This window comes from Nomascus leucogenys, chromosome 13, assembly GCF_006542625.1.
Source record: "Nomascus leucogenys isolate Asia chromosome 13, Asia_NLE_v1, whole genome shotgun sequence".
In the NCBI taxonomy this organism is placed as follows: Eukaryota; Metazoa; Chordata; class Mammalia; order Primates; family Hylobatidae; genus Nomascus; species Nomascus leucogenys.
Genome location: NC_044393.1, coordinates 37665602 through 37690540, shown reverse-complemented (window position 1 = coordinate 37690540; position 24939 = coordinate 37665602). Strand labels below are relative to the sequence as shown.

At 44.6% G+C, this 24939-nt stretch overlaps 1 protein-coding gene across 6 annotated transcripts in view; it reads left to right on the top strand.

The window, feature by feature from the left end:
- Window positions 1–24939, top strand: part of SLC23A2 (solute carrier family 23 member 2) — a 152032-nt gene that overhangs the window by 59899 nt on the left and 67194 nt on the right. For 5 of the 6 annotated variants that reach the window (XM_030825369.1, XM_030825370.1, XM_030825371.1 and 2 more), the window contains one exon: window positions 10971–11230. In XM_030825369.1, the coding sequence (XP_030681229.1) occupies window positions 11123–11230 (108 nt within the window). In that variant the 5' untranslated portion in view covers window positions 10971–11122. Of the gene's footprint in view, window positions 1–6800; window positions 6844–10970; window positions 11231–24939 lie in introns of those variants that run through there. The other variant, XM_030825374.1, reaches the window with a different exon arrangement.

Genomic DNA, 24939 nt, shown 5'->3' with positions numbered 1-24939 from the left:
GGGCTGGAGTGTAGTTGTGCAGTCTCAGCTCACTGCAACCTTTATCTTCTGGACTCAAGCCATCCTCCCACCTCAGTCTCCTAAATAGCTGGGACTACAGGCAGATACCACCATGCCCGGCTAATTTTTCTATTTTTTTTTTTTTTTTTTTGGTAGAAATGGGGTTTTGTCGTGTTGCCCAGGTGGGTCTTGAACTCCTGGGCTCAAGCGATCTGCCTGCCTCAGCCTCCCAAAGTGCTAGGATTGCAGGTGTGATCCACCATGCCTGGCCCAGAAGTCTATATTTTAAATAAGCTTCCCAAGTGAGTCTTAAGCACATGAGCCACTGACTCTTATTCTGGCTGTTCCTCTCTCTCGTATCCTTTTGGAGAACTGTGGGTTTTTATGTCTAGAGCAAATGATGGATTTGCCATGGATTTATATTTCTGATATAGTATTTATTCAGTGCTGTCTACTTGGAGTAAATGTAAATTTCATTAGCATTTATGGAACATCTATCTCCTCCACACCCACCCCCCCACCCCACCCCCGCCCCGTGTACTTCCTTGTAAAGAGCATCTGTCTATTCTGTACTAGGAGCTGGGAATATAAAGATGAATTTTATGTTTTATTTTTTGTAGAGTCAGAGTCTCACTATGTTGCTCAGGCTGATCTCCAACTCTTGGCCTAAAGCAATCCTCTCAACTAGGCCTCCCAAAGTGTTGGAATTATAGGCATGAGTCACTGTGCCCTGCCTTAAAGATGAATTTTACATACGGGGATTCTACTTTTTGGGAAGACTTAGTGATTAATTCATTCAGCCATTGGAGGGTTTCTATGTTATCTGCTCACTCTGCTAGGTGCTGATCATGAAAGCACAGGTTTTTCTTAGGATTTGGTGGTTCTTTTGAGAAACACAGAAGGTTTTGGTATTTAACTCCAGGAATAGCTCAGCTCTGAAAACTTCCGGACAGTGCCATCACATTTCTCCTTCAGGTGGCCCTGCTAAGCCACAGTGAGAGGGGTGACTGTTTCCTGGACAGGGAGAGATGGTCAGATAAAATGAAGTCAAAAGAAATCATTACAGGCTGAATAGCTGATGAAACAAGTACTGATTAAAAGCTTCTGCATTTGTGCATGATTGTTGGTGGCTGGAGAGCCAGGATTCAGTCTTTAGGGAATTGGAAGATTTGTTACACATCTAAATATTTTATTTTACTTTTCTACTTCCTCATAACAGAATTTTCCAGATGGCTGATTTTTTTTCTCTGTCAGGTTTACATTTATTTCCAGGTGACTTTTTTTTTTTTTTTTGAGACTAGCGATTTCCTGCTTCCTCTAAGGTAGTGATTTTTAACTTTGGCTGCAGGGAGCTTTAAAAAATGAAGATACCAAGTATAATTTGTAGAACCTTGGCTTTTCTCCACTCTCTTCTGAAACCCAAAGTTATTTTAGAACTTTAAACATGAGGACATTATTCCACACTGCTGTATCCTGAGCTCACAGCAGAAAGGACTGAATTGATTTGCTTGCATTACATTGTAAAGGGGGTAGATGCTGTAAGGGGAACCAGCCTTTCCCCTGGACTTGAGTCTGAGGAGTAAGGAAGAACTGGTGCTAATGTGGACACCATGAGGCTCTTAGGGGAGAAATTGGGCCCATCTTTTGTAGTTAAGTTAGTTTAGAAAATACAGAGGAGTAAAAACAGGAAAATAAGTCATTTGTGTTTCTATCACTCAACATTTTGGTTAACATTTTGGTGTGTGTATACATGGCCACATACTTTATACATACACAGTGGGTTAATGCTGTACATACTATCTTTTTCATTGTATATATTGCTTTTAATTCTTTTCACTTATGAAATAACTTTTTTCACTCAAAACTAGTATCTTCTACCATTCTTTTTTTTTTTTATTTTTATTGTGATGAGAACATTTAACACGAGATCTACCTTATTAACAACTTTTTTTTTTTTTTTCTCGAGACAGAGTCTCACCTTGTCACCCAGACTGGAGTGCAGTGGTGCGATCTTGGCTCACTGCAACCTCTGCCTCCTGGGTTCAAGTGTGTCTCCTATCTCAGCCTCCCAAGTAGCTGGGATTACAGGCATGCTCCACCACGCTTGGCTATTTTTTATATTTTTAGTAGAGATGGGTTTCACCATGTTGGTCAGGCTGGTTTCGAACTCCTGACCTCAGGTGATCTGCCCACCTTGGCCTCCCAAAGCGCTAGGATTACAGGCCTAGCCAACAACTTTTTGAGTGTACAATATGGTATTGTTTTGTTTTCTGGCTAATTTAAAAAAATTTATTTTTTATAGAGATGGAATCTTACTATGTTGCCCAGGCTGATCTTGAACTCTTGGCCTCAAGCAGTCCTCCCACTCTTAGCCTCCCAGAGTACTAAGATTATAGGCGTGTGTGAGCCAACATGCCTGACCTAAGTATTGTTAATTATAGTCACAGTGTGGTCCAGTAGATCTCTAGAATATGCTCATGTTGTGTAACTGAAACTTTTTTTTTTCTTTTGAGACAGAGTCTTGCTCTGTCGCCCAGGCTGGAGTGTAGTGGTGCGATCTCAGCTTACTGCAACCTCTGCCTCCTGGGTTCAAGTGATTCTTGTGCCTCAGCCTCCTAAGTAGTTGGACTTATAGGCGTGCACCACCATGCTGAGCTAATTACTGTATTTTTGATAGAGACGGGTTTTCACCATGTTGGCCAGGTTGGTCTTGAACTCCCGACCTCAGGCAGTCCTCTTGCCTTGGCCTCCCGAAGTGCTGGGATTACAGGCGTGAGCCACCGTACCTGGCAACCTAAAACTTTTAACCTGTTGAATGTCAGTTCTCCATTGACCCCTCCCCCAAGTCCCTGGCATCCACCATCCTACTCTGCTTCTGCATTTGACTACTTTAGACACCTCACGTAAGTGGAATCATGCAATATTTGTCCTTCTGTGACTGGCTTGTTTCACTTCATGGAAAGATGTTCACCCTGTGTTATGTAAAAAGGCAAGTTAAAAAATAGCACATATGTAACAGGGTGAACATCTTTCCATGTCAATAAATATTTCTGTGCTTTCTTAACAATGTTAAAATGTAGACGTTAGGTCTTACTTTTTCTGGATTTTATTACTTGATGGTAACCAATTGTCTTGGCATGTATATTGAAAAATCCATAGTTGGTTTTATGATTTGAAGTGCTGCCATATCATGTGTTCATCAGTTATTGGGTTTTTTTTTTTTTAATGACTAATAGTTACTTTGTTTTCATACTTGTTGAACTTCTGTTTATTACAACTTTACATTAGGGTTCTTATCTCACTGACCACACTCCTCCTATTTTTCAAATATTTGTGGCTATCCTTGCTTATTATTATTGTTATTATTTTGAGATGGGGTCTCACTCTGCCACCCAGGCTGTAGTGCAGTGGCATGATCTTAGCTCACTGCAAACTCTACCTCCCAGGCTCAAGTGATCCACCTCAGCCTCCCGAGTTGCTGAGACCACAGGTGCACGCCACCACACCCGGCTAATTTTTTGTATTTTTGGTAGAGACAGGGTTTTGCCATGTTACCCAGGCTGGTCTCGAACTCCAGAGCTCAGGTAATCCACCTGCTTCCCAAAACTGTTGGGATTAGAGGCATGAGCCACCATGCCTGGCCCTTGCTTATTCTTCTAGAGGATTTTTTAGCAAGCTCCTCTGACCCGTTGGGGGGGTATTAATGGATTTTTATTAAATCTGTATAGATTATGTTCATTGGAAAATGAATATTCTTATAGTACCTTTCCTATCGAAGAGTATCCTCTGTTTCTTTGGTTATTCAAATCCTTTTTATGTCCCTCAGTAATATTTTATCGTTTTCTTCATAAAGGTCACGCATATTTTTATTAAATTTATTCTTAAGTATTTAGTGCTATTCTTGCCATGGTGAGCAGGATTCCTTTATCCTATTATTGTCAGGCATGGGCAAACCTTTCTATAAATGTCTTTGGTTTTAGGGGCCAGGTGATCTCAGTCACATGTTCTTCTTTGCTGTTGTTCGCAATCCTTTAAACATGTAAAAACCATTTTTAGCAGGGACCTTAACAGAAACAGGCCAGATGGTGGCTAGCTAGCTTCTGATACAGATGCTTGTTGCTGGTATTTGGGAAATGTTTGATTCAATCACATCGAAAGAGGCTTGCTCATGTGTTTTGTAACTCGCTATGTAATTGTAGATTCTGTGAGATTTTTCATATCTTTTGATATAGTTATAATTTGGACTTTTCTAATACTTCCCTTATCTTTCTTGGTCGGTGTCCATCGATGGTGGTGACATTGACACTGCCGACTTGTTCCTGACATCTATTGTGTCACAGATAGGTTTGATGTAATAAGATTATTAAACAAAACCACTCTTGCATTATACCACATGCCTTAAAAAAAAATCATTTATCAGTCCACAAACTTTGGAGAACCTTTAATATATGTGCCAAGTTCAGCACGAGGGGTGAAGGTAAGATGGTGAAGCTGTGATACTGTTTCTGTCTGTTTCCCACAGCTGTCTGGCTAGGCAGACAGATAGACATGATCTTCCTTTGTTACAATCATCTTTTAAAATTTTACCTTAATTTTTTTTGTACAGATGGGGTCTTGCTATCTTGCCCAGGTTGGTCTCAAAGTCCTGGCCTCAAGCAATCCTTCTGCCTGAGTTTCCCAAAGTGTTGGGATTACAGATGTGAGCCATCACACTCGGCCCTCCACATGGTCCTCCAACATCATGATGAAGTGGTGATCAGAGGAAGTATTGATGGGAGTCACCCCAGTGAGAAGGGGTGAGATGAAGGGGGCTTTTTTGGAGGGATGGCATGAGCAGGGTCCTGAGAGACAGGAGAGGCCTCTGAGTAACCACAGTAGGGGCCATGAGGGACTGGGAAAGGGGGCCTGGATAGGCCCCATAGTTACCTCTTGTGAAGGAATTTGGGTGTCACTCTAAATTAGGAAGCCATCAAAGAGCGTGGTAATTTTCTGTTGAAGCATCACGCTATTTACCATTTGGACAAGTGTTTAGAGCCATCAAGATGGAATGAGGGGCCGGGCACGGTGGCTCACGCCTGTAATCCCAGCACTTTGGGAGGCCAAGGTGGGCGGATCACCTGAGGTCGGGAGTTCGAGACTAGCCTGACTGGCCAACATCTACTAAAAATACAAAATTAGCTGGGCATGGTGGCGCATGCCTGTAATCCCAGCTACTCGAGACGCTGAGGCAGGAGAATTGCTTGAACCCGGGAGGTGGAGGTTGTGGTGAGCCGAGATTGCACCATTGCACTCCAGCCTGGGGAATAAGAGTGAAACTCCGTCTCAAAAAAAAAAAAAAAAAGATGGAGTGAGGGCCAAGTGCAGTGGCTCATGCCTGTAATCCCTGCACTTTGGGAGGCTGAGGCAGGAGATTGCTTGAGCTCAGGAGCTCAAGACCACCCTGGGCAACATTGTGAAACCTCATCTCTACAAAAACTAGCCAGGTGTGGTGGCACATGCCTGTAGTCCTAGCTACTCAGGAGACTGAGGTGGGAGGATCACCTGAGCCTGGGAAGTCAAGGCAGCAGTGAACTGTGATCACGCCACTGCACTCCAGCTTGGGCAACAGAGTGAGATCCTATCTCAAAGAAAAAAAAAAAGATGGAATGAGAACATGAGTTAAGTGGCTGTTGTGATGTTGATGAGAGACCATGGTGATGTGTGCTAGGGAGCAGCCATGCAGGTGAATAGAAGTGCATATGTTAGAGAGTTCCTAGTCCAAGGAGGGTGGGTATCAGCCCTGGAAAAGGAGCTTGAAGGTGATTCCTGCCCCTCAGTGCCCCCTCAAAAATCACAAGAAGGGCAAAATCACCAGCAAGTCTCACAGAGGCAGTGTGTATAGGCCAGCTGGCCTGGGCTGTGTTTGTCCAGGGAGAACAGCTGTAAGCTGAACATTTAAAGGGCAGTTTTATGTTTTGCTTGTATAAACAGTGTAATGGCAGGTTTAAATTACTGATTCAAGTTTGAATCCTGTTCTACTGCCTATAGCTGTGTATCCTTTGGCAAGTTATTTTACTTCTCTGAAGCTCAGTTTCTACTTTTGTAGAGTTTGTGTGCAAACCAAGTAATATTATGCTTACTGGCCAGAAATAACTGTCATTTATTTAATAAGAGGTCAGAGAAGTTCCTGGCACACACTGACACTTAGCAACTGGAAAATTGCAGTTATTACTGCCATTGTCGCCATCATGATCTTCCATCCCTCTGCTCCTCCTTCCCCACTGTCGTGTATTAAGGCCAAGACAGTGAGTGGATTTGCTCATTCTCTTTCTCTCTTTTGCAAGGGGTAGGAAAAGGGGCAATGAGGGACCACGGGTTGGCACACTTTCCCCGGTGTCAAATTCCCGGGGAGATTTTGCTTCTTGTTTTAATACAGACGTTAAACTCCACTCTTCCCTCACCTCTCCCCTTTTATCTGTTGCATTTTGCCGCTGGACCTTGGCATTTATGCACACCACGCTCATCCTGTGTGGATAAACCCTCTGATCTCAGGTTGTCGCATACTTTCTGACCTTGAGAGTGTCTGCATCATCCTTGTGCACTGGGGTGTGGAATGCTGTGTCCTTTTGGGCTTTTTATGGCAGTGTCCAAGGACACATTTCTTTGTTCAGCATTCACCCCTTCTTCCTTCTTCCTCCATGTACTGTCCCTGATGAAAGGTGCTCCCCTCTTCCTGAGCCCTGCAGTCCTCTTCCCTGATGCCTTTCTCAGAACATCACTGCTCTGCGCTTTATGAGTCTCATCCTCTCCTGTGCTCTTTCAGGTCTAAGGCTTCAGGATACTCCAGGCACTACTCTGGAAGAGGTGGGTGAAGAGCATTGATGGTTCCCCCACTGTAGCTTATGAGGTTCAATTAAATGCATGGTGGAGAAATGGAGCACAGAGTTACTTGCTGGAAGGTATTCTTGTCGGGATGGAACTGTCTCTGTTCCTAGTGCTGGGGACGGTGGGGAGGGGTTTGCTGCTGCAGTGGATGTTCATGTCTGGAACACCAAGATGAACTTAACCTAGGAGAGTAAATTTATTCTGCTTTAAAAAGTCCCGTCAGTTTCCTTAGCCAGGCATGGTGGCTTGCACCTGTAGTCCCAGCTACGTGGGAGGCTGAGGCAGGATGGTCGCTTGAGGCCAGGATTTTGAGACCAGCCTGGGCAACATAATGAGAACCCATCTCTTTAAGAAAAAAAGTCCCATCATTTTCCCTAAAGTTGATATAGATAAGGGTGATTTGAAAGCTCTGCTGACATGCTAGATGTGGGACAAAGAGCTTATTGGTCCCTTGGAATATGAATGACTATATGGCATGTGGCTGTGTAAAAATCTACCAATATTTCACTATCCTCTTTGCTCGTTTTATTTTCTGAAAAAATAAACTTCTGGTGGTCTCAAGTGGAGGTCCACTGTGGCTCTTTCAGGCAGATTTTATTTTTAGGTATGTTTGTTTTCACTCTGGGTTTTTTGCAGATTTTGGGAAGGTGATGGGTGGCAGTGGCTAACTCACAATGTAGAAGGCTGATGGATTTGGCTACACAAACATGATGACAACTCTGGCAGCTCAAAAGGTCATCCCCCAAATTCATAAATAAAAAGCGGGGATAAAATGTTTGCATCAAATACAACAAAGATTTAAAGGATTAATATCCTTAAAATAAAGCTCTGTAAACATCATAGAAAATAGGCAAAGGACGTAAGGGTATAAACAACAAAAGAGGCTCTGTGGTTGCCAGCAGACATGAAAAACTCATGAATCAATGCATGGCAACCTATCTGAAAAATTACCCACTTGCACAGATTTTTTATACATATATATATATATTTTTTAATTTTAATTTTAATTTTTTTTTGAGATGGAGTCTCGCTCTGTCGCCCAGGCTGGAGTGCAGTGGTACGATCTCGGCTCACTGCAAGCTCCACCTCCCAGGTTCACGCCATTCTTCTGCCTCAGCCTCCCCAGTAGCTGGGACTACAGGTGCCCACCACCACGCCCGGCTAATTTTTTTGTATTTTTAGTAGAGACGGGATTTCACCATGTTAGCCAGGATGGTCTCAATCGCCTGACCTCGTGATCTGCCTGCCTTGGCCTCCCAAAGTGCTGGGATTACAGGCGTGAGCCACCGCACCGGGCCTGCACAGATTTTATATATTAAGGGCTATCAGACTTTGCAGTGTTGTAGTGATCCCTGTGGTAGAGTTTCATATCCTTATTAAACAGCAGAGTTGTGATGAATGAATTAGGACCTGTAAGTGGCGGGGGCTGTGGCAGGGTGGTGGGACCCCTGAGGTGGTCTGGATGTGGCATTTTAGGCTCTGCATTCATTTCTCTCTGGATACTGTAAACATCACTTTTTCCTCCAGTTTTTGCTGTTAATGATAAGAAGTCTGATGTTAATATTATCTTTCCTTTGACAGTAAGCTGCTTGTGTTGGTATGGTTTTTGTTTTTTGTTTTTTTTGAGACGGAGTCTCGCTCTGTCGCCCAGGCTGGAGTGCAGTGGCGCGATCTTGGCTCATTGCAAGCTCCATCTCCTGGGTTCACACCATTCTCCTGCCTCAGCCTCCCAAGTAGCTGGGACTACAGGCGCCCGCCACCACGCCCAGCTAATTTTTTGTATATTTATTAGAGACAGGGTTTCACCGTGTTAGCCAGGATGGTCTCAATCTCCTGACCTCATGATCTGCCCACCTCCGCCTCCCAAAGTGCTGGGATTACAGGCATGAGCCACCGTGCCTGGCCTTGGTTTTTTTCTGACAAGAAGTTTCAAGATTTTTTTTTTTTTAAGACAGAGTCTCACTCTTTTGCCCAGGCTGGAGTACGATGGCGCAATCTTGGCTCACTACAACTTCCAGCTCCCAGGTTCAAGCGATCCTCCTGCCTCAGCGTCCCGAGTAGCTGGGATTACAGGCACCCGCCACCATGCCTGGCTAATTTTTGTATTTTTTAGTAGAGAGGGGGTTTCACCATGCTGGCCAGGCTGGTCTTGAACTCCCGACCTCAGGTGATCCACCCGCCTCAACCTCCCAAAGTGTTGGGATTACAGGCGTGAGCTACCACACCTGGCCAGAAAATTCTTTTTGTAATGACCAAGCTGGAGTAAGTCCCATAGACGTGCTTCTGTGTGGGCTTTTCTGTCTCTGCTATATGCATGTTCCTGCTCCTCCAACTGCTGAGTGTATTCCTTGGAGGACCTGATCTTGTCCTTAGGATTAACATGGCACATCTGGGATGCCATCCTCGGTAGGAGGGAAGTGTCTTTAAATGAAGATTTCTCAATCTCAGCCCTCCTGAAATCTTGGTGTGGGATCTGTCCTGTTCATTGAAGGATGTTCAGCAGCACCCCTGGCCTCTATGTACTAGATGTTAATAGCTCTCCCTGAGTTGTGATGGACAAAGACATCTCCAGACATTGCCAGATGTCCCCTGCAGGGCAAAATTACTCTGGATTGAGAACCACTGCTTTAAATGAACATGGATAGCATGTGAATGAAAATGCAAAATGTGCATGAATATGCAAACAAGAACGACCACCCCGGAAGAATTTGATGTGTGTACCTAGCTCTCCGTATTCCACTCATGGAACTTCATGTTCTGGCAGCAGTTTCTTTTGTTTTCCTTTTTGACCTTCTGATTTCTGAACTCTAAAATTTGTGTAATTCTTTCTCTTTTTTATTTCTTTACATTTCATTTTTCCCCTGGCTCATCCAAAGTGTTTATTGAACGAAGGGGCCCATGAAGAGTTCCTTGAACAGCAAGTTCTGTACTTGTATTTCCAAACTTATTGCAGGCCTGTCCTCACGTTTGCAGGGCAGCTTGGTTGGATTCTTTATTCCTAGTAGGAAGATAATTGGTGGTAAGATCTGATGTCACCCTAATTGGAATACCAGGGGATGTGCTCTGCCCTTCCCACCCCTACCTGTTTGCATTATCTTTTTCTTTGTAAAAATTCAGGCATAGCTAGGCATGTTTCATTGTATGTATGCCATTCCTTGGAGGGATCCTCTGTGCCCTCCCATTTTTTTTCTTTTGAGACTGAATTTCACTTTGTCGCCCAGGCTGGAGTGCAGTGATGCGATCTCGGCCACTGCAACCTCTGCCTTCCAGGTTCAAGTGATTCTCCTGCCTCAGCCTCCCGAGTAGCTGGGATTACAGGCGTGCACCACCACTCCTGGCTGATTTTTGTATTTTTTTTTTTTTTTTTTTTTTTAGTAGAGATGGGGTTTCACTATGTTGGCCAGGCTGGTCTCAAACTCCTAACCTCAAGTGATCTACCTACCTCCCAAAATCTTAGCTTCCCAAAGTGCTGGGAGTATAGGCATGAGCCACTGTGCCCGGCAACCTCCTCTTTTTACTGCTTTTGAGTATCTTCCCCTGCTTTTAATTGGGCACATGTAGGGAATTTAGAATTATTTTAATGCCCATCTAATCATGATTAATTGGCTGTATCTGCATTGCCCAATATAGTAGCCACAAGCTACAAGTATCTTAAATTTCAATTAAAATTAGATACAATTAAAATTCAGTTACTCATTTGCACTAAGCACATTTCAGGTTCTCAGTAGCCACATGACTCTGTTGGATAGGACAGATATATAACATCTCCTCATTGCAGGAAGTTCTATTAGGTAGTGCTGGGTTATCAGATAGAAACCATATGCATATCACAGAAGTACCTTAGCTATTTTTTTTCTCCCTAGTATTGTGATATTTTTGATAGTTTGGTTTAGTGGTCCCCCTCTCTAGTGGGCAATTCAGAATCAGTGGGTGACTATAGATGAAGAAGGGATGGGTGCCTGAAAACTGTAATTAGGTAAAGTATTTTCTGGATGCTTGGGTATAATGTGTAGTGTGACTTTTTTTCTGTGCAAGAAACTCAGTGACTGCATGGCCTGTGTTGTTTTCATGCTTTGGGGTGATTTGGCTGTGCTCTTCTTTTCTAGGTGCTAAGAGATGCCGTTTGCAGGCCTCACCTCTGCCTGAGAATCGGGGGCTCCAGGCACTAGAAGAGCCGGCTGATCCTGGGCTCCTAGCTTGAATAAGCCTCCACTTCCAGCTGCTCTCCAACGGCTGTCCAAACTACTCGTTTCTCTTAATGATGGGTATTGGTAAGAATACCACATCCAAATCAATGGAGGCTGGAAGTTCAACAGAAGGCAAATACGAAGACGAGGCAAAGCACCCCGCTTTCTTCACTCTTCCGGTAATCATATTCCCCATCTTCCTTTCTTAAATCTCTTGAAAGTAGTTTCCGTATGGAATCAACATAGGATTGGCTTTAATGCTCACGTTTTCAGTGAAGGTTAAGGCATTTGCAAACCAAATACTTTATATGTGAGATAGTCTTTGGTCTAACTCTTGGGTTTTAGCTGTGCTCTCAGCCTGGAGTCATCTGCTGGGATTAACTCCAGGAAGGAAGTATGCATTGCTGTTAACATTTTAAATCTAGCCCAGTGCTTACTGTGTCCTGGAGGATGTTGAAGGCTTAACTTTATCTTCAAAAATGTACTCTTAGGAAATAATGTGCAACCCAACATCACACTCATGTTGCAAGCTGGGAGGATGAATGACTTACTGCTTGGAACCCCACTGTCCATGTGTATTGTGGCAGCAGTGTCCCGCATAGAGGTAGTTTTATCCACATAAGTGATAGCAGTCAGATAAGGCTGATTACACACATTCATTTACATTCAGTAAGAACATTTTTTCCCAGATGTAGGACGATGACTTGATTCGTATGAAGTTACCTGTAATGTGTTGGTTTAAAAACAGAAAAATGCTCTTTAGAGAGGTCTTGCCTCAAGATGTTTTCTTCTTAATATTGGAGATGTGGTTAATGGCAAGAATAGTATTCTAAGATTTTTTTCTTTTTTTCTTTTTTTTGAGACAAGGCCTCTCTGTTACCCAGGCTGGAGTGCAGTGGCACCCTTAAAGCTCACTGTAACCTTGACTTCCCAGGCTTGAACTATCTTCCCATCTCAGTCTCCCAGGTAGCTGGGACTATAGGTGTGTGCAGCCTGTAGTCTACTACAGCTGGCTAATTTTTTCTACTTTTTGTAGAGATGGGGTCTCACCGTGTTGCATAGGCTGGTCTTGAACTCCGAGGCTCAAGTGATGCTCTCGCTTCAGCCTCCTAAAGCACTGGGATTATAAGCATGAGCCACCACGCCTGGTTTCAAGATTACTTATTGTTATCAGTGTTGCATCTGAAACTATTGGCATGCCCCATGGCCTGGTGATAAAGGGACTCAACAGTAAGACATTTGAGGGTAGATGGATCTACAGAAGTGTCAGGATTATTTTTTTAAGACTGGGTCTCACTGTGTCACCCAAGTTGGAATGCAGTGGCACAATTAAGACTCACTGTAGCCTTGACCTTCTGGGCTCAGGCAGTCCTCCCACCACAGCCTCTCAAGTAGCTGGGACCACAGATGCCTGTCACCATGCTCAGCTAATATTTTTTATTACTTTTGTAGAGACAGGGTCTCCCAGTGCTGCCCAGGCTGGTTTTGAACTTAAGAGCTTGAGCTCAAGCAATTCTCCTGCCTTGGAGGATTCTTTTTTTTTTTCCTTAAAAAAAAAAAAAAAAAAAGAAGAGACTGAGTCTCACTCTTGCCTATGCTGGAGGGCAGTCGTACAATCGTAATGGAGCTTTGAATTCCAGGGCTCAAGCCAACTTAGACTCCCGAGTAGCTGGGATTACGGATGCATGCCACCAACCCTGACTTGAACATGGCGTCTTTTTTTTTTTTTTTTTTGAGACCGTCTTGCTCTGTCACCCATGCTGGAGCGCAGTGGCGCCATCTCGGCTCACTGCAACCTCTGCCTCCCGAGTTCAAGCGATTCTCCTGCCTCAGCCTCCCAAGTAGCTGGGACTACAGGCATGTGCCACCACACCCGGCTAATTTTTGTATTTTTAGTAAAGATGGGGGTTTGCCATGTTGGCCAGGCTGGTCTCGAACTCCTGACCTCAGGTGATCCGCCTGCCTCGGCCTCCCAAAGTGCTGGGATTACAGGTGTGAGCCACTGTGCCCAGCTGAACATGACATTTTTTAAGTACATTGATTGACTGCTTTCATTCACACTTTATCTATTCATTTATTTTTTTGAATTGTATTAATTCTCCGAGAGCTGTTTAACTAATTTTACAACTGGCATTACCATTTTCTTTTTTCCTATAATGAAAAATTTTGAAACTGGATTTTCTTCACTGTTGAAAGCTTAAGGCTGACACAGGTTTTCTTTTTTTTTTTTTTTGAGACGAAGTCTCGCTCTGTCACCCAGGCTGGAGTGCAGTGGCGCGATCTCGGCTCACTGCAAGCTCCGCCTCCCGGGTTCACGGCATTCTCCTGCCTCAGCCTCTCCGAGTAGCTGGGACTACAGGCGCCCGCCACCACGCCCGGCTAATATTTTTTTTTGTATTTTTAGTAGAGATGGGGTTTCACCGTGGTCTCGATATCCTGACCTCGTGATCCGCCTGCCTCAGCCTCCCAAAGTGCTGGGATTACAAGCGTGAGCCACCGCGCGCGGCCAAGGCTGACACAGGTTTTCTAGGGGAAGAGGCATCAGTCAGTTGTTCAAGATTAAATTAGATGAACTTGAAGAGTGAACAGGAAGGTTTCATGCATGGGGGTTGCCTCGTCTCTTTGGTGGCTTTATCTTGTCTTACAGCCCAGGAGATGATTCACTCTCACTTCCCTTCACTTTCGGGACAAGAACTTGAACATGTCTCAACCACCTGCCTTGTCATTATGGTCCAGAATTTAAGATTTACTTATTCTAGGTTAAACTTGTAGTATTTTATCGTTAGCAGTTGAATTCATCATTGTATGTTGTCAGCTTCCTCATTCCTTGTTGTTTCTTGAGTTCTTTTTCTTCCCTCTTAGTTTGCTTTTCATTTAAGATACATTGATGGTCTGTGGATGGTCATCATCTTAGTCTTTGTACATCTGGAAATAATTGTAGTTTGCCCTCCACTATTACACAGACTTCGTGAATGATACACCCCAGCCTTCCAGCCTGTCCTCATTTCTCTTTAGCTGCTTTCTCTAATGATTTGGGTATCCTCTTCCAGCACTGCCTTCTGGATGAGTCCTTCAATATTTTCCGGTTTACTTATTTTTTGTATACAGTCATGTATTTGTGTTGAATTTTTATTGCAATAATTATACTTCTAAAATTTTCATTTGGTTAACTTCTGCCTATTTTTGGTCCTTAATTTCTTGCATATATGTGTTTCTTTTAAATGTGACTTCATTTAAATCATTGGGAACCCTGATATACTATATGAAGTCCCTCCCTAGTTCTCTTTCCATCTGGAATCTTCTGGGAATTTCATCTCTTTCTCTGTGCTCCTGTGGGGTTTGTGTCTTCTCATTATGGATCCAGTCCAGAGGCAGACCCTAGGGTGGAGCCCTCGTTGTCTTCCCCAGGGTTGCCAACCATGGCATGGAAGAGTGGGGAAGCCTGCCTGGCCTGGTTCAGCCCCCACCTTGTTCCCCTGCTGGAGCCGAGGCTGCCTGGCTTAGGGCTTCCAGGCTCAGCCCAGCAGGTCCCAATGTCAGCCCCATTTTTTTCCATAAGTGTTTTTTTTTTCTTTTTTCTTTTTTCTTTCTTTTACACAGGGTCTCATTCTGTTGCCCAGGCTGGAGTGCGGTGGAGCGATCACAGCTCACTGCAGTCTCGACCTCCTTGGCTCAGGTGATCCTCCCACCTCAGCCTCCTGAGTAGTTAGGACTGCAGGTACGTGCTACTGAGCCTGGCTACATTTTTGTATATATATATATTTGTTTTAAATTTGGAGATGGCATTTCTGCATGTTGCCAGGCTAGTCTGGAACTCCTGAGATGAAGTGACCTACCTGTCTCAGCCTCCCAAAGTGTTGGGATTACAGGCGTGAGCCACCGTGCCCAGCCCATACATGTTTCTTGCGTATGGAAATGTTTGTCTTTTTAAGCTTGCCTATTTTGAGGTTTTTCCCTCTATCCCTGTTACATTTTTTAGGGCAGGGTTGGGAAGGAATACTGCTGAAAGCATTAATTTCCAGATCCAACCTAAGTAGGAGTCCCCGTGAGAGCATGGGAGCTGGGAATGTGGACATAAGCCATAGTTGGGTGTAAATATGATGTTAATTATAAAGTTGATTTAACAGTAGAGCCATTTAATTAAGGATGTTATGGAATTTTTATCCCAGTCTAGGGCTATAAAAGGAAGCCTTAAAAGGGGAAGAAAATAGTTTTTAAAGTTATGCTAAATTGAACTACAAAGAGTAGGAATAGAGTTGGAATCATGGGATGGAGCTGCTGGGAGGAGAGAAATGCCAAGGATAGAGATGGCAGAGAGTCCAAACATGAGCTCCCAGGATGATTTGGCGTCAGGGATGCCAAGATGGACCTTAGTCTGAACTCCCAAAGCTCAAGATAAAGTAGATTACATAAAAGAAGGAAAACACGAAAACAAAACCTCATCAAAGAAGTTTACAAAGGAATAGTTTGTGGGATGGAGTTTTGGGTTGTGGATAGTTTTGTTAGAAAATATGTTATAGGCTGGGTGTGGATGCTCAGGCCTGTAATACCAGCACTCTGGGAGGCCAAGGTGGGAGGATCACTTGTAGCCAGGAGTTCAAGACACCAGCCACGGCAACGTAGCGAGACCCTCATTCATACAAAAAATTTAAAAATTAGCTGGATGTGTTGGTGCATGCCTGTAGTCCTACCTACTTGGGAGACTGAGATGGGAGGATTGCTTGAGCCCAGAGGTTCGAGGCTGCAGTGAGTTAGCAGTTGTGTCGTTGCATGCCATCCTTGGTGACAGAGCAAGACCCTGTCTCCAAAATATATATAAAATAAGAACAGGAACACAGTACTGCCCGTATTTAATCACTAGTGAAATTGCTACCCTAAGTCAACTTTTAAAGTAGAAGACCATTTTGAATGATTTGCCCATTGACAGGGAAAAAGTGAGGGGACTAAGTTACAGTGGGTTGCTTCCCATTGCCTGATGGATGGGATTAGTGTGGGGGCAGCTGATTGGAGGCAGGGGCAGTGGGGTAGGACAGGAAGAATTGGTGGGTCTGGGAGATACCAAAGGCATGGGAATAGTAAGAACAGAGGTGAGGCTGATAGAAGAGATGATAGGAGGTTTTGAGGGCCAAAGAAGGAGATGTTTCGGATTCCCATCAAGATTTTATACAGAAGAAACTGATTGGGTGTATGTTGGCTTTGGAGAAAATATGAAGTCTAGGGAAAAGCATAAGTTTGGAGGGTGGGGAAGATGGAAGATGATGGGTTTTATTTGAGAAGTTGTGGATTTGAACTGCGGTGCTCCTAGAGCCTGTGGGCACTTGGGGTGTGGGATTTGGCACACACAGAGATCAGGAGAGCTGTAAAGACTCACTGTGACGGCTCATGTGGGTGGTGACTGACCTGTGCGAGAGGGTGCTGCTGCCAGGCAGAGCTGGCAGAGGAAGGTAGGGTTGAGGGTCTCACCGTTGGAGGTACCCACACGTGAGTGACTGGGAGGATCATGCCAGGACATTGCTGCATGCTAGTGCCTTGTTTCATTCTGGCCTTTGCAAATGTAAATATTGAAGAATAGCCAGCATGGCAGCTCTGGGTTTTATCTTTTTGTCTGGATCTGTACTGTCCAACATCATGGCTGCTAGTCACATGTGACTGTTTATATTTAAATTAAATACTATTAAATAAAACCTGAAATTCGCTTTGTTGGTTGCACTCGTCAAGCACTCCATAGCCACATGTGACTAGTTGTTAGCCCATCTCTGCTTGCTGGTTAGGGCCTTGCGAGGCTGAAATGTTGGCTCTTATTTTCTCATTTGCCCCAGAATCCAAAGCTGGGCTTTAGGCTGTCAGCTGTTAAGGCATCTAGAGAAAGGTGTGCTGGAGTGCAGCGAGGTTGGGCACTAGTAACCAAATCTGGCTGTTCCTGAGAACCAGGCTTGTGGAGTGTCTCCTGGAAAGGGAGGCGGGGTGTGTGGATGATAAGGATCTCATCTTTAGAGATTCTCTTAGGCATCCTGTGTTGGATGAGTGCTTCCCAGATCTTTAAACAAAATAAAACAAAACACCCACACAGACATTTTACAAAGAAAAAGAACAAATCCATACTTAGAAGTAGAATGTCCACTAGGTCAAAGTAAGAACAAGAGACGTGCCAAGCCCCAGGACTCATGGAAATTAGATCATGTGGTCAGAGTTGATATCAAATAGGGGGAACATAGCAAAAGATCTTCTTCTTATCCCACAGGACTCTAGTGAGGCAAATTCTTTTTAAAGCCAGCTAGGAAACGCGTAAATAGGGGTGAATGCCCATGGCAAGAAACAGGAACCAGAAAAAAAAGAAAAAAAGGAAAAAAGTTCTGATGAACGATCATACCCTAGGGACACTGATCCCAAAGTACAGACAGGAAGCACGGCCAGAAAAAGGCTGTGTGTTTGCTCAGCAGTTCTTGGACCACCTAAACCTGGAAGCCCAGTTAACAGCCCAAACTTCCTGTTGGCACAGGCACCGCTGTGACACACACAGCCTGTTGTTTCAGTGCGTCATCATTCAGAGTCAGGGAAAGCGTTTAAGCTTCCTTAAGCTTTTCTTTTAACAGCCTTTGTGAGAATATTTGGGTATCAAGAGTAGATTATTCTGTCTGGAGATATTAGTGGCATGGACCGAGGAGTAACTTTATGAGGTTCAGTCTTACCAGAGAAGGGGAGAAATACTCCTGGGTGTTCATAAGAACCGACCACTTCTCATCTTCCCTTGGTGTGTGTTCTTCAGAACATGTAATGGGAAGAGTCCACAGCCTCACATTCCTCCATTGATTTAATGTATCTGGTGCACATACCTGGTAACCAACTGCTTACAGCCCAGTGGGGGACATATGGCAAGATAGCCAGCATACCATCAGTGTTAGGGTTTGAATTCCGCATGGGTGCTGATAGTCTTCACGTGAGACCCTTGCCCAGTCATGTTGTAGGGTAGGCCTTGCCGGTCAAATGAAGGTTCCCAGGGGAGATAACATGGAACTCCTAAAAAATGTCTAGGTATAGTAGGTCAAGAGGAGGGAGACTGAGGGCCTCTCAGCTGAGGGTGGGCATGGCAGTGTCCTGCTCGGGGCACAAGTTTAGTGCATAGTACAGTGGAGGTGGAGATGAGCAGCAGGGATGCTGAGGAGAGGTCATAGTAAATTTGCTCGTTTTGGGGTAGGAAATTCCTGCAGTGGGTGCTGGGGCAGGAAGGGTCTGGAGATAGGAAGGCAAGTTAGGGTGCTTACGCAGTCCAGGTGTGAGCCGATAGTGACCTGACCTGGAAAGTGCGGAGGAAAGGAATTCTTCCATTCAGCAGATGGTTATTGGGCACCTGCTTCGCGTGAGGCTCTGTCCTGGAATTGGCCTCCTAGTGATGGTGGGAGGAGAAAAACAGTAAAGAAACAAGCAAATACATCAATCTTGTGGCAGCTGGCCACTAATTCTGTGAAGAAAAATAAATCAGGGAGGGGAATAGTGAGAAGTAGAATGTGAGGTCAGACAGTGATCATGCAGGACCTGCAAGCCATTCATTAATTTGTCCTTTTAAAAATAGGAACTGGGTGCCACTCACAGGTCTGGGCTCTAGAGAACAGCGATGAATAGACAGACAAAAATCCCTGAGTTTTCGTCCTTTTTTTTTTTTTTTTTGACAGTCTTGCTCTATCGTTCAGGCTGAAGTGCAGTGGCATCATCATGGCTCACTGCAGCCTCAACCTCCTGGGTTTAAGCCATCCTCCCACCTCAGCCTCCTGAGTAGCTGAAATACGGCACATGTCACTGTGCTCAGCTGATTTTTAATTTTTTTTGTAGAGACAGGGTCTTACTATGTCACTGATCTCAAACTCCTGAGCTCAAGCAATCCTTCTGCCTCAGCCTCCCAAAGTGCTGGGATTACAGGCAGGAGCCACTTCGCCTGGCAACAGGGCTTCCATTCTGGTGTGGGAGATAGGCCATCCACAGTAGAAATAAGTCAAATGTACAGATGTTAGATATTGACAAACACTAGGGAAAAAAATAAGGCAGAGGTATGGATGCTGAAAATTCAGGCAGCCAGGAAAGGCTGCACCAAGAAGGCAGCCTTTGAGTAAAGTCCTGGAGGAGTTGTGGGAAGCCTGAGTGTGGGCCTCAAGGGCAAAGGCCCCACAGCAGGGGCGTGCCTGGTGTTGCTCCACCAGGGTGGGCATTGACCAGAGATTCCATAGGCCTTGTGGGCCTCACCAGGATGTTGGCCTGAGAAAAACCTTTGGAGGCCTTTGAGCAGAGATGTGACGTGCTCTGTCTAGTGGGGAATAGGCTGAAAGGAAAAGCAGGAGGCCAGGCAGGAGCTGGTGGCTCTAGGACAGGTGTGCTGACAGCAGCTGCATCCTGGGTGCTTGCCATGTGGAGGTGGGAGAAGCCACCAGGCTCTGGAGCAGACCTGGTCTCTGTGCTTTTGGTGTGGATGAGGGTGGGGGCAAGTCCCTTCAGAAAGAGACACCTGTTCCAGGCGTTGAAAAGTATGTCAGGAGAAACTCTGACTCCGGAGGGAGGGCGGGGAGGAGCCACAGTGGAGGAAGGGTTGGCTGGAGGTGTGGCCAAGAGCTTTGAAAAGAAGGGGCGAGGTGCTGTCCTGGAAGAGACTCCTGGAAGGAGCTTCAGGAGGAGACCTGGGGCCTGTGGGGCTGTGTCCTGATGGGTGTGCCTAGCAGGCAGGAGGTGAGCAGGACAGAGTGGCGATGCGGCTCAGGGCTGTGCTGTGCAAGGATGCAGGGATGCGAGGATGCCCCAGAGTAGGGGGGAGGAGGGAAGCCACCAGGATCAGGGATCCATGCTCCTTTCTTTCCTTTCCTGTTTCTCTTGCCTCTCCTCTTCTTCCTTCCTGTCCCTTCTTTTAAGACAAGTGACCTTGGCAGAAAGATGCAGGGAGGTACAGTGAAGAAACCATTTAATGGCTGCTTCAGTTCCTCTAAACCCCTTGACCGTATGATGACAGATTTGAACATGCCCCTTTTCAGCAGTGAAAAGAAGGCAAAAAGGTTTTTTGGTGCAAATACCTTCATTCTAAAAACCAAGCAAAGAAGCCCAGAACGTGTCCTTGTTCTTGTGACTTTAGTACCAGGTACTGTGAAGTTCCATTTTGTACATCCCTAAATAGAGAGTTTGGAGTACTTAGATCTTAAAAGGAAAAGTCTCAGTTGGATGGTAATAATAGTTGTCTGGGAAAATGTTCTTTCTGTAAGAATAATAGATTTTGGGATTGACTATGATTCCAAGAAGGGCCTGAGGATGAAGAGAGACTGTTTCCTGGAGTCGGCCCAGGGAATTGGTTTAATTCTCCTATTTCTGTAAGATGAGAGTTTTAATATACTGCATAATGGCCATGATTTAGGCAGGGGATGCCCTTAACAGCTTGAAGTGGAACAACCAAGATGAGCACCCTTTTCTGTTTTAAAATTTGTAAGTTGGGGGGAAAAAGTGTTAGAAAAGGAATATGCCAATATATGCTTTGAGATGAAAACATCAAAACGATGGGATGCAAGTGAAGATTTTTGTGCATGGTAAGATATTCTTTTCCTTATCCATCCTCCCTCCCTCCCTCCCTGCCTCCCTCCCTTCAAGATGGGGTCTCGCTATGTTGCCCAGGCTGGTCTTGAACTCCTGGGCTCAAGCAGTCTTCCCATCTTGGCCTCCCAAAGTGCTGGGATTACAGGCATGAGCCACCACACCCAGTCCTAGATTTTTAACTTAAAAAATTTTTCCTCTGGTTTTGAGGTTTCAGATAGTTTATCATATTGCAATATACTTTTAATTGGAACAGAGTTTTGGTAGTTTTAAATGAAATGAGAGATGTTAGTAATCCAAAGTACACGTCCAATAGTTGGGAGACACACAATTTGTTATGAATGAAAATAGCAAGAAGTTCTTGCTACAGTCTCTTACTTGCTACTAGGCTCTTTGTAAGCCTATAGCAGGCTTACAAAGTTGATCAGCATTCTGGCCATCTCTTGGGGGTGTGTGTGCTTTTTTTTTTTTTTTTTTAAAAAGACACAATCTCGTTCTGTCACCCAGGCTGGAGTGCAGTGGCGTGATCTTGGCTCACTGCAGTCTCCGCCTCCCGGGTTCAAGCAGTTCTTGTGCCTCAGCCTCCCAAGTAGCTAGCTGGGACTACAGGCACGCACCACCATGCCCAGCTAATTTTTGTATGTTTTGGTAGAGACTGGATTTTACCATGTTGGCCAGGATGGTCTCAAACTCCTGACCTCAAGTGATCCGCCTGCCTCGGCCTCCCAAAGTGCTGGGATAAAGGTGTGAGCCACCATGCCCGGCCTCTCATCTCTTAATTTGTGTGAGGTCAGGTTTGTGGAATCTTGGTCATGGAAGAGGCCTTAGAGGACCTCTTTGTTTGTTCTGCTTTTGCTAAATGCTGTGACAGGAATGCATCAGAAGCAGTTGACAAAGCCTCCTGCCTTTCCTACCCTATGTGATCCCCCTGCCTTCATCCTGCTGCCTCTGCTTTCTGTGTGTCAGCATCAGTTCTTTGTGGGATCATTGCGACAACCTCCGTGTGATCTCCCTGCCCCAGCTCTCTTCTGACCCCTGATTGGTATTTCCTGCCTGTGCCTTTTGCACTTCCAGGACTACTTCAGATTTCTTCTCTTCTAGGTAAATCCCCACTTCTGAATTCCTAATCCCCACCCCCACTAACTTTTATTTGCCTAAGCTAGGTAGGCAGCCTTCTTAGTTTTAATGATTAGAGATAAAATATTTCAGATTGACTTCTTTACCATAATCTAAGCCCATAATTCTATTGGAGAAAAAGTTCATTCCTGCTGGGATTTGATAAAGTACTTGAAGAGGAAGATATGATATTGGAGGTTTTGAGGCAGTAATCACTCAGTTGTCACATTCCCCACCCTCTTAAATTGCCCTTAAAATGGATGTTTTTAAGCATCCATAGTTCTCCCTAGGTTTTACGGTACAAAATACGTTGTTGGGGTGAAATGGAAGAAGCAAGAATGTTGATATGTTCTTCTGCCTCTTTTTTATAGTTCTCATATGTTTATTTTCTGTCCCTTTTTCATTATTCGTGTAACTTTCTTCATTTACAAGAGAAATAAGTTCACTGCAGAAAATACAGAATGGTAAAATGAGGAAAACAAATAATTTAAAATCTCACTAGCCAGAAAAACACCACTTTCTGTTATTTTGGTAGTAACAGAAAATATTTTGCTGATATTTTGGGTGTATTTCTTTTTTTTTTTTTTTTGGTTATGACTGTTGTTTGAGACAGGGTCTCCCTCTGTCACCCAGGCTGGAGTGCAGTGGCATGATCATAGCTTCCTGCAGCCTTGACCTCCCGGGCTCAAGTGATCCTCCCACTTCAGCCTCTTGGGTAGCTGGGACTGCAGGCATGCACCACCATGCCCAGCTAATTGTTGTTATTGGTGTTGTTTTTAGTAGGAATGGGGTTTTGCCATGTTGTCTAGGCTAGTCTCCAATTCCTGGGCTCAAGTGATTGGTCTCCCAAAGTGCTGAGATTACAGGCGTGAGCCACTGTGCCCAGCCTTGACGTATTTCTTTCCAGAGATTTAAAACAAGTATTTGAGTGTTCTTTTATAAAATTCTCATCAACACACAATCTGCTTTATAAAGCCTTTAACTTTGTATCATATCGTGGCATCTCAATGTTATTAGAAACAGAACTTGTAATTGTGACATATAGCAAATCATGGATCTAACTTTTCCACTTTCATTGGGACTTTGGATTGTTTCTAATGCTTTGCTGTAATAAATGACAGCCTAGTTTATATTGACCTTATTGTAGCTGATTGCTTTAATTTTGAGTTTCAGTGAAGCCAAACACTTCTGCCAGCATTCCTTGGCCATTTATATTCTTTCATTGTGTCTATTCTTCTCCCTAGCCCCTTTATTCCTGTGGAGCAATACTGGTGATCAAAGATACTGCATCATACAGAACAATTACAGAGAAGATCCCTGGATCTGATAGCAATTTGAGGGAATAGAGGGAGAACCAGCCACACCACCAGCCAGATCTGTGCCTGTCATTACTGATAGCCCTAGGATAGGGGGATGTTTCCTCTGTCTCTGTTTAGGGGGAGCAGCTTTTGTTGTGGAAGGAAGTGTCTGTATCTGCAGATCTGTGTCTGTGGCTCCGTTCTTGCTCTTTTCACTTTCTGATATACAGATGATGTTCTTTATACCTGTGTCAGTGTATAAGGATTATCTTCATTGTTTTTTATAACTGCAAAGCGATCCATAGTATAGATATACCATAATTTATTTAATTATTGCAGATAGACATCTAGACTGTTTCTAATGTTTTGCTATTACAAATAGCACTGTGCTGAATAACCTGGCACATAAGTTGTTTCACTCAGGTGTAATTGAAGGATAGATTTCCAAGAGTGAGATTTTTGAGTCAGAGGGGATGTGCCTTGGTAAGCTGAGGGGGCTACTTACCAAATTGCCCTCTGTTGAGGAATTTCGTCAGCATGTGTAAATGCCTGTTTTCTTGCATGCTTGGCAGCAGAATATATGGTCAGACTGGGCTGTTGTCCTGACTAGTAGGTAGAAAGAGGTTTCTCATTATAGTTTGGTGGAGTCTCGTTCTGTTGCCCAGGCTGGAGTGCAGTGTTATGTTCTCGGCTCACTGCAACCTCCAACTCCCAGGTTCAAGCAATTCTCCTGCCTCAGCCTCCCAAGTAGCTAGGATTACAGGCACGAGCCTCCATGCCCAGCTAACTTTTGTATTTTTAGTGGAGATGGGGTTTCACCATGTTGGCCAGGCTGGTCTCGGACTCCTGACCTCAAGTGATCCACCCATCTTGGCCTCCCAGAGTGCTGGGATTACAGGCATGAGCCACTGCACCCAGCCTCTCATCATAGTTTTAATGTATATCTTCTTATGAGTAAGGTTGAGCATCTTTTTACTGTTCAAGAAGAATGTTTATTTCCTTAATTATTTTCCTACTGGGATGTTAGCCCTTTTCTTGTTGGGTTTGTGTCCCTTCTATATTTACATTTTAGAGACATGGGTTTGTTATCTGTAATGTGTTAGCACCTGGAAAGAATAGGAGAGGAAGGTCCACTTTGGGTGGAGTGCTGTAATGTGCTGCGTGGCCTCAGGATCTGTTCTTGAATCCCTCTGGGGACGGGATCCCCAGGGACATCTCTTAGAAACCTCACCTGGCAGGGAAGATGTTTGAAGTACCCAACCTAGTTCCAGGCATGAATATGTGCCAGGCAGACAGTAGCAGTCACCAGCACCACCTGCCTGGAGTGTGGGAGGAGCACACACTGCAGAGTGTTTTAGTGTGGGCCTTGGCAGACACATCACCCGCCTGAGCTCTACTGTGGGCCGGCACGGGGAGAGGTAAGGCTCCTTCTGGCTCCTCTTGTTGCCCTACTAGGGGACAGGTGAGATGCAGCTGGAATCCCCGGGGTGCTTCTGGCTGCCACAGCCTTAGCCTTCTGGAGAAGGCGGCCCTAAGAAGACCAGGCTGGGCCAGGTGAGTGGTGGAGGCCTAGCCATCCAGCAGCATCACCTGCACTGGGGAGTTATAGGAGCCATCCTGTTGGAAGAGGCAGTGAAAGCAAAATTAGAGGCTTTGCTGCATCAGCCACATTCAAGGTCGCTAGTGTCATGTTAGAGCTATCCGCTGCTGCATCTTTTTAAGATGATGTAATCTAAGATTGACAAGCTTTGGGTGTTTAGAATATGTTGTACTGTACTCACTTGAACTTATTTTTCATAGTGGTTAATTTTGAAATTTCTAATAATATTGAAAGTAGGTGGGAAGTTTTCATGTTCATAGTGAAGGAGCTTGGAGTAAAGGCTGGGAAACACTACTCTATTATCTTCTGTATTCAA